General features: G+C 40.7%; 1 protein-coding gene across 1 annotated transcript; it reads right to left on the bottom strand.

Moving 5' to 3' along the window:
- Positions 1-1330: 1330 nt before the first annotated feature.
- LOC141938566 (kinesin-like protein KIF20B) lies at positions 1331-11057 on the bottom strand. The gene is made up of 4 exons (XM_074857439.1): positions 10932-11057; positions 4340-4487; positions 2716-2858; positions 1331-1414 (listed from the first exon to the last, which is right to left on the bottom strand). The coding sequence occupies exons 1-4, from the start codon at positions 11055-11057 to the stop codon at positions 1376-1378; spliced, it is 456 nt and encodes a 151-aa protein (XP_074713540.1). The 3' UTR covers positions 1331-1375.
- Positions 11058-12381: the final 1324 nt, after the last annotated feature.

The following is a 12381-nucleotide window of genomic DNA, read 5'->3' as shown; positions in this document are numbered from 1 at the left end:
AACAAAAGACAACAGAGAGCAGCAGTCCAAGAAAACAAACAGAAAACCCCACTTATAACTTAAATCATGGAATCATTTCAAAAGGACAGTAAAGTTGCAGCTGTACTATCAAAAATAAGCAGCACTTATCTGGCTGTATGAGCAAACTATCACTGCCTCTACAGACCAACTGGTTGTTGCTGATGAACCAGTATGGCTTGGAAGGAGGGAACAAAAAAAAAAATAAATCTCAGACTCAATGTTGACAGAGAATTTCTGAAAAATTTTTGTGGTCAAGACAATACCAAACCTCAAAATGCAATCCTGTAGACAAGATATTCTTCCTGTGGTGCTATACACGTGCAAAACAGACTGATAAGGAGTTCTTTAAACAAAGGCATCATAGAATCATATAGATGATGGGTGACAGACCAAAATGCAGTAATAATCAAAATAATCCAATAGTCCACGTAAAAACAGTGTTGTATGGTTGGCATTAATTCAAGAAAATAAAAATAAGAAAGCTGCATGAGCAACAAGTTAGAGTACCTGATCACTTACTGGGATTGTCTTGTTCCATCCATGCCAACAGCAGGTCCTTGTCAATGTAATTTCAGCTCTTTCTGAAAGGTGATCAGGACTGTTCCTCAAACAGTGCAAAATCCTACGAAATACAGTCACTGCCCGTGACTTAGGTAAATGCTACATTGGTGAAACCAAAAGGGTTTTAAATGTTTACTCAGTCACTGATTATAAGCTGAAACCTTACTACATATAGCTGTTCTAGTTGAGCAGAACTGGATGGTTGGAATAAAACGTCAAATGTCTGAGAGTGGGTCACTTTAATAGCAGATTATAATTATCTATGGATATTATAATCCCCAAAGAAATAATATTGTGCTTATAAATTCCTTTAGAAGAGTAAATAAAAGACAGTTAAACCACACCAGTGATAAAAAGCATATTTCTCCACATAGTGCCAATTCCTTTTTTTGTCACTTCACAGAATTTATTGCATACTCATATTTTTTTCATTAAAAGTTATGGTTGGTATATTGGCCAGCTGAAAAAAACAACTTAAACCATTCCACACAGGCATAGTTCTTACTGCACAATGGATAAATTATGAACACTTCCAGAGACACCATTCCTAAAAAAAAAATATTCAGACACAAACTTCTTGAACAGTATTTCAACTTTAATGGAATCAGAACAGTAACCCATCAGAACAATTCTATACATCTCTATAAACACTTTGGAGCATGACTAAGTACCTATTACTTCCTATATACAATCACCTGAAACAATACACTGTAAATATGCCTTAACTAAGAAAATACAAACATGCTTCTGCAAGATTATTTAGCTCTTTTTGAGCGTAGCTGTCGCTTGATGATTAGCTGATCGCTTTCCTTCTCTTTTTTTCTATAAAGACCTGAAAAAGATGATATTTCAAGAGTTACTCAGCATTTCTTCAGTGACGAATGACATGTACTTCTAGACCCATGTAACCAACAACATGTTTTTTCCCAGAAGCTGTTTTCAGAATGAATTTTGCCTATTATCTTCTAGTCAGAGGTCTCCAGAACAGAGACACCATTTTAGTGCATCATAATAAGCAAAAAATACTGGGAACATATGAAATCCCTTTTTTTGCTGAAACAAATATCAAAGTCCAAAGAAAACAGTGATCTGAAAGCAGCTCTCACTTCTTATCTCTAATACTCATTTTGTGAAACAAGAAGCGTTCAGAAAACATATTTTTAGCTTAAATTTCTTTAGCTTTCTGACTTTCCCAGGATTCAGTCTTTAACTTTTTCTTCCACTTCCAAGCTCCTTAGCTTCTTTTGCCCTGCCTTCCTGTCATTTCCTTCAGCCTCCTGTGGACAGCATTTTGGTTACTGCTGCATCTATTCATACAGTTTACAGAAAAGTCAACAGAATAACTCAGTATGGGCAAATGCTCACCAGAGCGAATGAAAAAGGACTGAACAGAATGAAGAGATGTACTTCTAACAGCCAGAGCACGCTCAGCACTTTAGTTACTGACAAAACCATAAAGCTGGATTTCAGAAACAGTCCATCAAGCCCTGGCCTATAAGACTCTCTATAGGCTGGTTTAGACAGGGCAACGCAATTTAAGCACACGCAGAAGACTACTGAAACTGTGCTTTGAAAAGCATGGGTGTATCCAAATCCTAAAGTAACCCTAATAGCAGCTGGGCAGAAAAGGAATCGGAAATTACCTCAGATGCTCACTTGCCCTGCAAAGTTAATCGTACATGCAGACCTTTCTCTTCAGTGTTTCAATCATGCTATTCCAAATCTATGGATTCCTTAATGGTCTCTATTTCTGTTATCCCTTCATGCTACTCTTAAATGAACACCAACTACTGGAAAAACAAATTAAGACTCAACTGCTGTACTAGAGGAAAAAGTAACACTCCACATACCACAGCTAAGGTATCTAAGACTCCAAATGTGAAGATATCGCCATGACTGCTATATAGGTGATACAACAAGTCAGCAGTCACACACAGAGAAGATAAGCGAGAAAACAGAGAAAATTAAAGTAACACATCAGGAAGAAAAGACCAAAAGAAATAAGTCAGTACTTTCAAACCTCTTCTGCAACTTGACTCAATCAGGTTTGTTCTGTCCCCCCAATATCTTATTTTAAGCCCAGATTACAGAAATAGATTACAGCGGACAGAACACTAACCCGTAATCACTTACCGAAGAATCAGGGATATCTAGAGGGCAAGAACTGTCCGTTGAACACAGCTTTCTCTTAGATCGTTTTGGCTTGAGCTCCTTTCCTTTGACATTTTCTGGTTCTGCAGACTTGGGAGAGCTTATTGTTGCCATCAGCTTCTTTGCTACAAGAAAAAATTTATTGTAAATCAATGTCTTATTGGTTTTATGAGCCTCAAAATTAATGAATAAAGGTTTAATGAATAAAGGTTTATTAAAATCAGTTTAAAAATGAAACAGATGTAGTCTGAAATTTAAACATAAAAATTCAGAAGTGGTATGTATTTGACTACCACAGTCTTCTATATCCTGAAACAGTTTTCTATAGCTTCAAATGCAAAAGCTTAAAGGACACATTTAAATAGCACCAAAAAAATCAATTGGGATTCAGATTTCACTGGATGTTAAATACAACAGGAATTGAAAACCAGGCTTAACTTCTTTGTACTGACAGAAGCACAAGGTTGAGTCAATTTTCTCTATGTACTTGTATAGTTTTATCAAACTAGTACCAGCTCTATGAAGAGATGAGTGTGTGCATCTTATGAGCTAGAAGGAAAGAAGAGATCCCAATCAATACTAAGTTATGCAAAGGAGGGAAAAAATACAGGACATGGTAATAAAGGTTACAAATTAGACCTCATTTGCTCAAATAAAGTATTTCCAGGGTGAAATTTTGATTACTCTGAATTTGGCTTCCATTGATAATGACATGTTGTCCTCATGGAACCACTCTGACAAATGTGAAAAATGTTAGAAATCCCACTATCTTAACTGTGCATCGTGAATAATGACTAACCTTGTTTTAACCAGCCAAATAGTAGTGTCTTTTAGAATTTAACACTGGTGATTCTTTGTGCCCTCTGCTAATTTTAATCTTTTTTTTAAAAAAAAACCCAGTAACTCAGAAATCATGTCTTACTGTAGGAAAGAATAAAAATATATTCTTCAATGGAAGGTCCTAGCAGTTAATTTTCCCAAGGCTATACTTAAACTTGAAATCCATTAACTGCTTCAGAGCTAGTTTATTGAACTCTTCCACATATTTTCTGGAGATACTGGCTTTCAGATTCTGTAGAACTAATCTTCCTCTCCTACATACATACTTCAAAAAACATTAATACAATTTCCACAGAAACAAAACAGGAAGTGGGGGGGAGATTGCTTATAGAACAAGGTCAGATCTGGGTTTGAATTCAACTCTTGATTTTTTTAGATCAACAGGTCAAGTTTCTGAAATTGCCTTTAACTGTTTTACTGTAAGCAAGAACAAAGTAACTCAGACATTTTGAGCTTATCATTGCTTTTATGATAAATTTATATGCACATAGTCCACACTGCATCCTTTCGCTCTACCTGGCTTACCTTTCACACTTAACCTAAACTTTAGAACCATGTGGTCCTTGTAATCCAGTCGGCCTCTTCTACTCTGCAAGATTCAGCAGAGCAGGCCCCAGCTCAGACTCCATTGTTTCATAAATGAAAGAACAACTGGATGCAGCAGACGTGGCCTTTAACAGCACATACATTAACAGATTACAGTAGAAAAAAGCTATTCTACAATACCCAGATAACATGGAATAAGCCTTATTTATTCTGTACAAACCTTTAGAGTGAAAAATAACAGGAGAACTTTGGAAAAAATCTCCAATTTTTTGTAGTGTTCCATCTTTCTTTTTAGCTGACTTTTTACGTGAAGTAGATTCTTGCTTTCTTAAGGGGTATTCTTTTCTTTTCTTCTGTGTAGAAGACATCTGTACAGAAATACACAGTCATTGTTTAAGTCAAAAAGTTGACTTATCTTCAAGTTTAATTCCATTTTGTTTGGCTTCAATGTTATTTTCAAGCTGACATTTTGAGCTTTGCTACCGAAACCTCTGCTCATTAATGATACTGCCGCAGCAAGCAATGTAGACAACCTTATTTTATACCCAAAAGAAAAAAAATTGTCAGTTTCACAGAATACATCTAAGGGCATGAGTAATATAGGAAACAAATAGTTTCTTTTAAAAAAGTAGATTCAAAGTTTTAGAGTATTTCATTAGACTAGCTGTTCTAGTTATAAAACAGAAGAAAACTGATGGTGAAAATAAATCTACTGTCCACCCTTTGAGCCTGCCCAGGTTACTACTAAGGCCTAAAATCATATTTTTATAGTTGTCATGCATATAGATGACACAAACCTTAGTTTTACTTCAAAAGGAATTGCCTATAACATGACATATGCTAAGAGTATGCTCAAACTAGTCTTCATAACTACTCAGCATGCAACATCCTTCCCTGGGAATCCCTGTACGCTGCAGCCAGTACACGTTCTGGGCAAATACAGACTGACTCTCCTTGGTTAGCTTAGAAAGTTTAGTAGGAAGACAACGTACGTGTTTAAGAATCCTATTAAAATACATAGATAAGGATTAAGATACTGCTGCATAAGAATGTTTGCTCCTTTCACAAGTCCACCTTTACAGAAAAGGTGGACTTATGAAAGGAGAAACTAACTTCAAAATTGAACAAAACCAAACTATTTTCTTGTTGCTTGTAGAAGGTGAATTAGTCATAGCAGGTTTTGCATTTTCTTGTTCTCACTTTTCACAAAATCCTAAGAAAATAAACATGACAAATTTTAACTAGGATTCTTCCGGAAAGAATAATGATTACCTATATTACAGAAGCAGCCACTATTTAAATGCTATGACTAACAGTAGGGAGGCATTGACTACTGCTGGATAGAGGTAACTATTCAAACGTGAAATAAACACTAAACAAACTTGTGGAAGGGAACTAGAAATGCCTGTAGTCAAACCATTCTGACATTTACTATTTTCTTCTCTCTGTTATTTCCTATACTTTTGACTTTAAGAGATTTGACAAGCCAACACCCAAATTGAAATTAATAAATCTAAGTGTAAATTTGGATTTATGGTGACAAGTATATAAAAAACAGGTTGGTAGCACAGTGCCATTGTTAAGCTGTCTTTTAATGACATCTTCTATCTTGTGAAGTGGTGCTGAGAGATTTCAGATAACCGACAGCCATACCAACTGATAACAGCATCAGAAAATGGAAAGAGGATTTTGTTCTTTAATTAGAAGGGAGCCTCTGAAAAAGATTTGGTTTTGTTTGTTTCTAAAACACCAGGGAGTTTGTTTCATTTTTAAAAAAATTTGACATGAGCAGTATGTGGTTATTTTAGCACTACAGGTTTCCCCTCAGTTTTAGTTTTCACAATGCTTTTCAGTTTTAGGAAATTTAAAAAAACAAACTGTGTCTTCAGTAGACTTGTAACAGTTAAAGTTACTGAATCATTTTATAATCTGTTTGGCATATGTAACATGAAGATAAATATTTAAATATTTAAATATGGGTACAGAAGGCCCCATATGCAGACCGGACCCGCTTCATAGGGAAGTCTGCTGCCTCCCTGGGGGCCGCGTCAATGACCTCAAGGCAAAACTCCCCACTCTAGTGAGACCCAAGGACTACTACCCTCTCCTGGTTTTTCAGGTAGGTAGTGACGACATTACTAGGAGAAGTCCTAAAGCAATGAAGAGAGATTTCAGGTCCTTGGGGAAAGTGATTAAGGGGTCGGGGGCACAAATTGTGTTCTCCTCCATCCCTTCAGTTGGAGGGATGGATGAAGAAGAACACAGGAGAACTCAACAGATGAGCTTGTGGCTCCAAGACTGGTGTTACAGTCAGGGCTTTGGATTTTTCAATCATGGGTTGGTATACAGGGCGCCAGACCTTTTGGCATTAGATGGAATGCACCTGTCCCAGAGGGGGAAGAGGATCATGGGACAGGAGTTAGCTGGGCTCATTGACAGAGCTTTAAACTAGATTTGAAGGGGGAAGGGGGAAAACATCAGCCCATCTGAAGTACATGTATACCAATGCACACAGTATGGGTAACAAACAGGAGGAGCTTGAAGCCATGATGAAACAGGAAAATTATGATGTTGTGGCTATTACAGAAACATGGTGGGATGTCTCCCATGACTGGAGTGCGCCTGTTGATGGCTACAAGCTCTTTAGAAGGGACAGACAAGGAAGGAGAGGTGGTGGGGTGGCGCTGTATGTTAGGGACTGTTATGATTGCCTTGAGCACAAGTGTAGCGAAGACAGGGTAGAGTGTCTTTGCGTTAGAATCAGGGGGAAGGCCAACAGGGCAGATGTTGTAGTAGGAGTCTACTAGAGGCCACCCACCCAGGACAGAGAGGTGGATGAAATATTCTATAAGTATTTAGAAGAAATCTCATGATCGCTTGCCCTTGTTCTTGTGGGAGACTTCAACTTCCCAGACATCTGCTGGAAGTACAGTACAGCAGAGCGAGACAGTCCCGGAGATTCCTGGAATGTGTGGGAGACAACTTCCTGACGCAACTGGTGAGAGAACCAACCAGAGAAGGTGCCCTGCTGGATCTCCTCTTTGTGAACAGAGAAGGACTGGTGGACAATGTGGCAGCTGGAGGCCAACTAGGGCACAGTGATCATGAAATAATAGAGTTCTCTATTCTTAGAGAGGCCAGGAGAGGGCTAAGCAGAACTGACATCCTGGACTTCAAAAGGGCTGACTTTGTATTGATTAGGCACCTGCTTGAAAGGATCCCTTGGGAGACAATCCTGAACAGTATAGGGGTCCAGGAAGGCTGGGCACTCTTTAAGAAGGAAGTGTTAATGGCTCAGGAACAGGCAGTCCCCAGGTGCTGTAAGAGAAGCCAGCGACAGAGAAGACCAACCTGGCTGAACAGGGAGCTTTGGCTGCAACTCAGGGAGAAAAGGAAAGTTTACAGCCTTTGGATGAAGGGACTAGCCACTCACAGTGATTACAAAGACACAGTGAGGCTATGCAGGGCAGAAATCAGGAGGTCTAAAGCCCAGCTGGAAATTACCCTGGCTTCAGCAATCAAGGATAACAAGAAATGTTTCTATAAGTATGTCAACAGCAAAAGAAAGACCAGGGAGAGTCTCCATCCCCTGCTGGATGCGGGGGGAAACATGGTAACAAGTGATGAGGAGAAGGCTGAGGTCCTTAATGCCTTCTTTGCCTCAGTCTTTAATAACAAGACTAGTTGGACTGAGGGAATCCAGCCTCCTCAGCCAGAGGACAGAGACTGGGAGAACGACCCCCCTGCAATCCAGGAGACAGTCAGTGACCTACTGCATCACATAGACACACACAAGTCTATGGGACCTGATGGGATACACCCGAGGGTGCTGAAGGAGCTGGCTGGGGTGCTCGCCAAGCCACTTTCCATCATTATCAGCAGTCCTGGCTGACCGGGGAGGTCCCGACAGATTGGAAACTGGCCAATGTGACGCCCATCTATAAGAAGAGTCGGAAGGATGATCCAGGAAATTACAGGCCTGTCAGCTTGACTTCAGTGCCCGGGAAGCTGATGGAGCACCTCATCCAGAGTACCATCACACAACACATGCAGGACAACCAGATGATCAGGCCCAGTCAGCATGGGTTTATGAAAGGCAGGTCCTGCTTGACAAACCTGATCTCCTTCTATGACAGGGTTGACCTGCTTATTGGATGAGGGAAAGGCTGTGGATGTAGTTTACCTCGACTTGAGTAGGGTCTTTGACACCGTTTCCCACAGCATTCTCCTGGCGAAATTGGCTGCTCGAGGCTTGGATGGTCGCACACGCTTTGCTGGGTAAAAAACTGGCTGGATGGCCAGGCCCAAAGAGTTGTGGTGCATGGAGTTAAATCCACTTGGTGGCTGGTCACGAGTGGTGTCCCCCAGGGCTCGGTTTTGGGGCCACTACTGTTTAAGATCTTTATTGATGATCTAGACGAGGGGATCGAGTGCACCCTCAGTAAGTTTGCAGATGACACCAAGTTGGGTGGGAGTGTTGATCTGCTCAAGGGTAGGGAGGCTCTGCAGAGAGATCTGGACAGGCTGGAGCGATGGGCTAAGGCCAACTGTATGAGCTTCAATAAGGCCAAATGCCGGGTGCTGCACTTGGGTCACAACAACCCCCAGCAACGCTACAGGCTTGGGGAGGAGTGGCTGGAGAGCTGCCAGTCAGAGAGGGACCTGGGGGTGTTGATTGACAGCCGGATAAACATGAGCCAGCAGTGTGCCCAGGTGGCCAAGAAGGCCAATGGTATCCTGGCTTGTATCAGAAATAGCGTGGCCAGCAGGGCCAGGGAAGTGATCTTGCCCCTGTACTTGGCACTGGTAAGGCCGCACCTCGATTACTGTGTTCAGTTTTGGGCCCCTCACTACAAAAAGGACATTGAATTATTCGAGTATGTCCAGAGAAGGGCAACGAAGCTGGTGAAGGGTCTGGAGCACATGTCGTACGAGAAGCGGCTGAGGGAACTGGGGTTGTTTAGTTTGGAGAAGAGGAGGCTGAGGGGAGACCTCATCGCCCTCTACAACTACCTGAAAGGAGGGTGCAGAGAGCTGGGGATGAGTCTCTTTAACCAAGTAATGAGCGATAAGACAAGAGGTAATGGCCTCAAGTTGCACCAGGGAAGGTTTAGACTGGATATTAGGAAGTATTTCTTTCCAGAACGGGTTGTTGGGCATTGGAATGGGCTGCCCAGGGAAGTGGTGGAGTCCCCATCCCTGGAGGTGTTTAAGAGTAGGTTCGACATAGCGCTGGGGGATACGGTGTAGTTGGAAACTGCCAGTGCTAGGTTAACGGTTGGACTAGATGATCTTCAAGGTCCTTTCCAACCTAGATGATTCTGTGATTTAAGAGTAACATTCAGGTGAATAAAACAGCAATAAGATACTTCTAAAATTAGTTCCATGTTATTGAAAAATTACTTAGCTAAATGTTATCCCATCAGGATATGAACATCTACGCTATGAAAGGATTTATAAATGGATTGGTAAAACAGTCTTCTCAAAACATGGATAACTATGTTAGATGAAATATATTCATCTGTAGATAAGGTTCAGTACTTTTCCAGTGCCTTCAGAAGGATGGTTATTTTTACACTTACTTTTCCAGCAGCCTAAGAGAATACTCCTCTCAAAGAAAATTGGTTCAAGACATAGGAAGTTTAAATCAAATCTGGACATTATTCCAGAATGAAGCGTTCAATTCCAGATGAATTAACTTACACAACTTTTAACAGTTACTTTTGCAATCCAAGTTTAACAAAATGAGTTTATTGAAGTACTGTTGAACACTAATCACTGAAGTGACCGTTTCTCTTAACTATTTTACTAAGAGATTAAAAAAACATCACTTGAGAACACTTGAATGAGAATGCTAGAAAACCATCAGACACTTCACTCTCCAGCTGAGACAAACTCAGAGTGATCACTTGCCACTTATGCAAATGACCCACAGGTCATCTCCCTATACTCACCTGTCAGCTTCAGAAGTCCTTAGAAGTACAGAGATTCATAAGCCCCACAAGTAGGATTACAAGTAAGTACCACCACAATGAGGTATTAGGGTTTCATAGTCTTTGTGTCTTAGAAATAGCTCTGTTCATGCTAATGTTGATAAAAGTCAGAGGAAAGAAATGTGCGGTTCAAGTAGGAGCAGTGAAGATTTTTACCACCCTGAACTGCTGTGAAGCCTTAGTCTCGCACATAAACACCACAGCACACTAAGAACGCTGGCACATATAACCTAGCACAACTGAAGGAATTAAAGAGGAATTAAGTTCTACAGAAAACAGGGAGGTTCAGGTGCTCGTGCAATTAGTTCTGTATATTCCCTTTAAATACAAAAAGATCAAAGAAAACACAGACTGGACAAAAAGTCAAAGGAAGTGGTCTTGAAACTCTGAAATGCAATGATTAAGCCCAGAGGCTTAACTTTTAATTGCCTATTAGAAGAGGTTATAGTTGATACCAATGATTGCTTAAACCAAAAGAAGCAGTTCTATTGAACTGGTCTCTAATCCTGCAGATCACAGCTACAGACAGAAGCAAATAGTAAGAGCAAGGAGAGAGAAATGTAAAAGGTGAAGAGGAAGTACATATCAGGGACAAGCGTCCAGAGTCTGGATAAATTGAAATCTATGACTTTATTCAACATAGGCCAGAGATCCACACCTTGGCAGGAGGTGGGGGGTGGGGGGGAAAGAGGTTTAAATATTCTCTGTATATATCCTTAGGATCTCAGTGAGAATCAAAAGGATAGGATTTTAACAAATGATCAGAGTAATAAATTGAAAGACTACACAACACATTTTGTCAGTTGGTCTAGGTCATACCTCATCCCTCTCTTCACTTGTCCTTTTCTTTCTTGGCTTGAGCACTTTAACTGTAGCTGGTAAGGTGCTGCCCTGGTGTTTCACCTCCATCTTATCGGGTTCCAGAGGTGTGAACTGAATTTCCATCTCTGGTTTTGGGAACCAACTAGTATTTCCACTTTCTGTGGACACTTCTGAAGAGTCAAGGACAATTTCTGAATGCTCCTGCAAATACATGGAAATTTTAAGAACACAAGTTTTAAAATAACTGAGTTAAAAAACCCATAATACACATCTTTCCCCAATGGATTGCAAAGTAAGCATTCCATTTCCCAGCTTTCACTTTCAGAACACTTCTAATTGAAGGAATCTACTTCAACCATAGCAGAGTTTAACCCTTACTTTCTAAAACTTTTTTGTTACATTTTAAAAAGTTAACGTTTCTATCTACAGTGACAGAACTTGAACTCAGCCTGATACTTTGTTTCCAAGTCATTTTGCTCAAGGGCAGAGACAGTCACAGTTTTCACAAGTAGCAGTAGTAGAATGGACATGACTTTCATCTTAACTCTGCTGCTCCTTAGGAGCTAGGCAGTGATAGCAGCTTTTGAGAGAAAAGTATAACCTTTCTCTAGCCTATCTTTAAGGAATTTTCCCTTCCCCTTCTACACCAGAGAAGTTGTGTAAGTAACAAGGTCCAACTAGCAAGCTACAAGCCAAATTCAACCTATGAGAGGCTTCTACATCACTACCTGTTCTCTGGAGGAAGAGCAGGCATTAAGGCAGCCCGCAGCCCACAAGCTGAAAACCTTGTCTTGTACCTGCTTACAGCCAAACTGCAAGAACTGCACAGTGAGGGTGGGATGGAAAAATCAGTTTGACAATTCTTCTTCCTCAGCAGCACTTACCTTCCACCATCCACCCAACCTGTTTTTCTTAGCAAAACCAGCAAGTGAGAGCTGTGGTCCTCCCAGCTCCTGCATCTCTGTGGCAGCAGTTCAGCTGCTGGCTAGCATACAGGAATGGATTCAGCAGCTGTTTGAATGAAACCTGAAAGACAGGCTGCTGGGGTGGTTGGTGCTTAGAAACTGCAGGTGGCTGCTACTACTGCTGCTGGTGGGGTCCCAAACAGAGCAGCTGCTGTGGCTTCTCGAAGGGCACTCTCCTCCTCTCAAAAAGGAAAGTGATCAAAGCTCATGGAAAGCCCAGAGATAGTCACATTCTGCAACAGGCTCTGCTGGGATTCTGAGTAAGAATACAAGCACCACTGCATTCCCAAGAATGGAGTCGGCTAATAGAAACATTTTTCTTTATAACTGCTATTTCATGAGAGTTAGCCATCAAAAAGTTACACAGGAATGGCTAGTGTCATTAGCTAACACAGCTACACACAGGAATCCTGTAGTGGAAGAAAGCAAATCCAATTTGCCCTGCTACTGCTCATCCATTTAAAAGGGTTTATATATTTGTT

The sequence above is a fragment of the Strix uralensis genome, unplaced genomic scaffold, assembly GCF_047716275.1.
Source record: "Strix uralensis isolate ZFMK-TIS-50842 unplaced genomic scaffold, bStrUra1 scaffold_156, whole genome shotgun sequence".
NCBI lineage: Eukaryota > Metazoa > Chordata > Aves > Strigiformes > Strigidae > Strix > Strix uralensis.
This window is presented reverse-complemented; position numbering and strand designations above follow the sequence as displayed.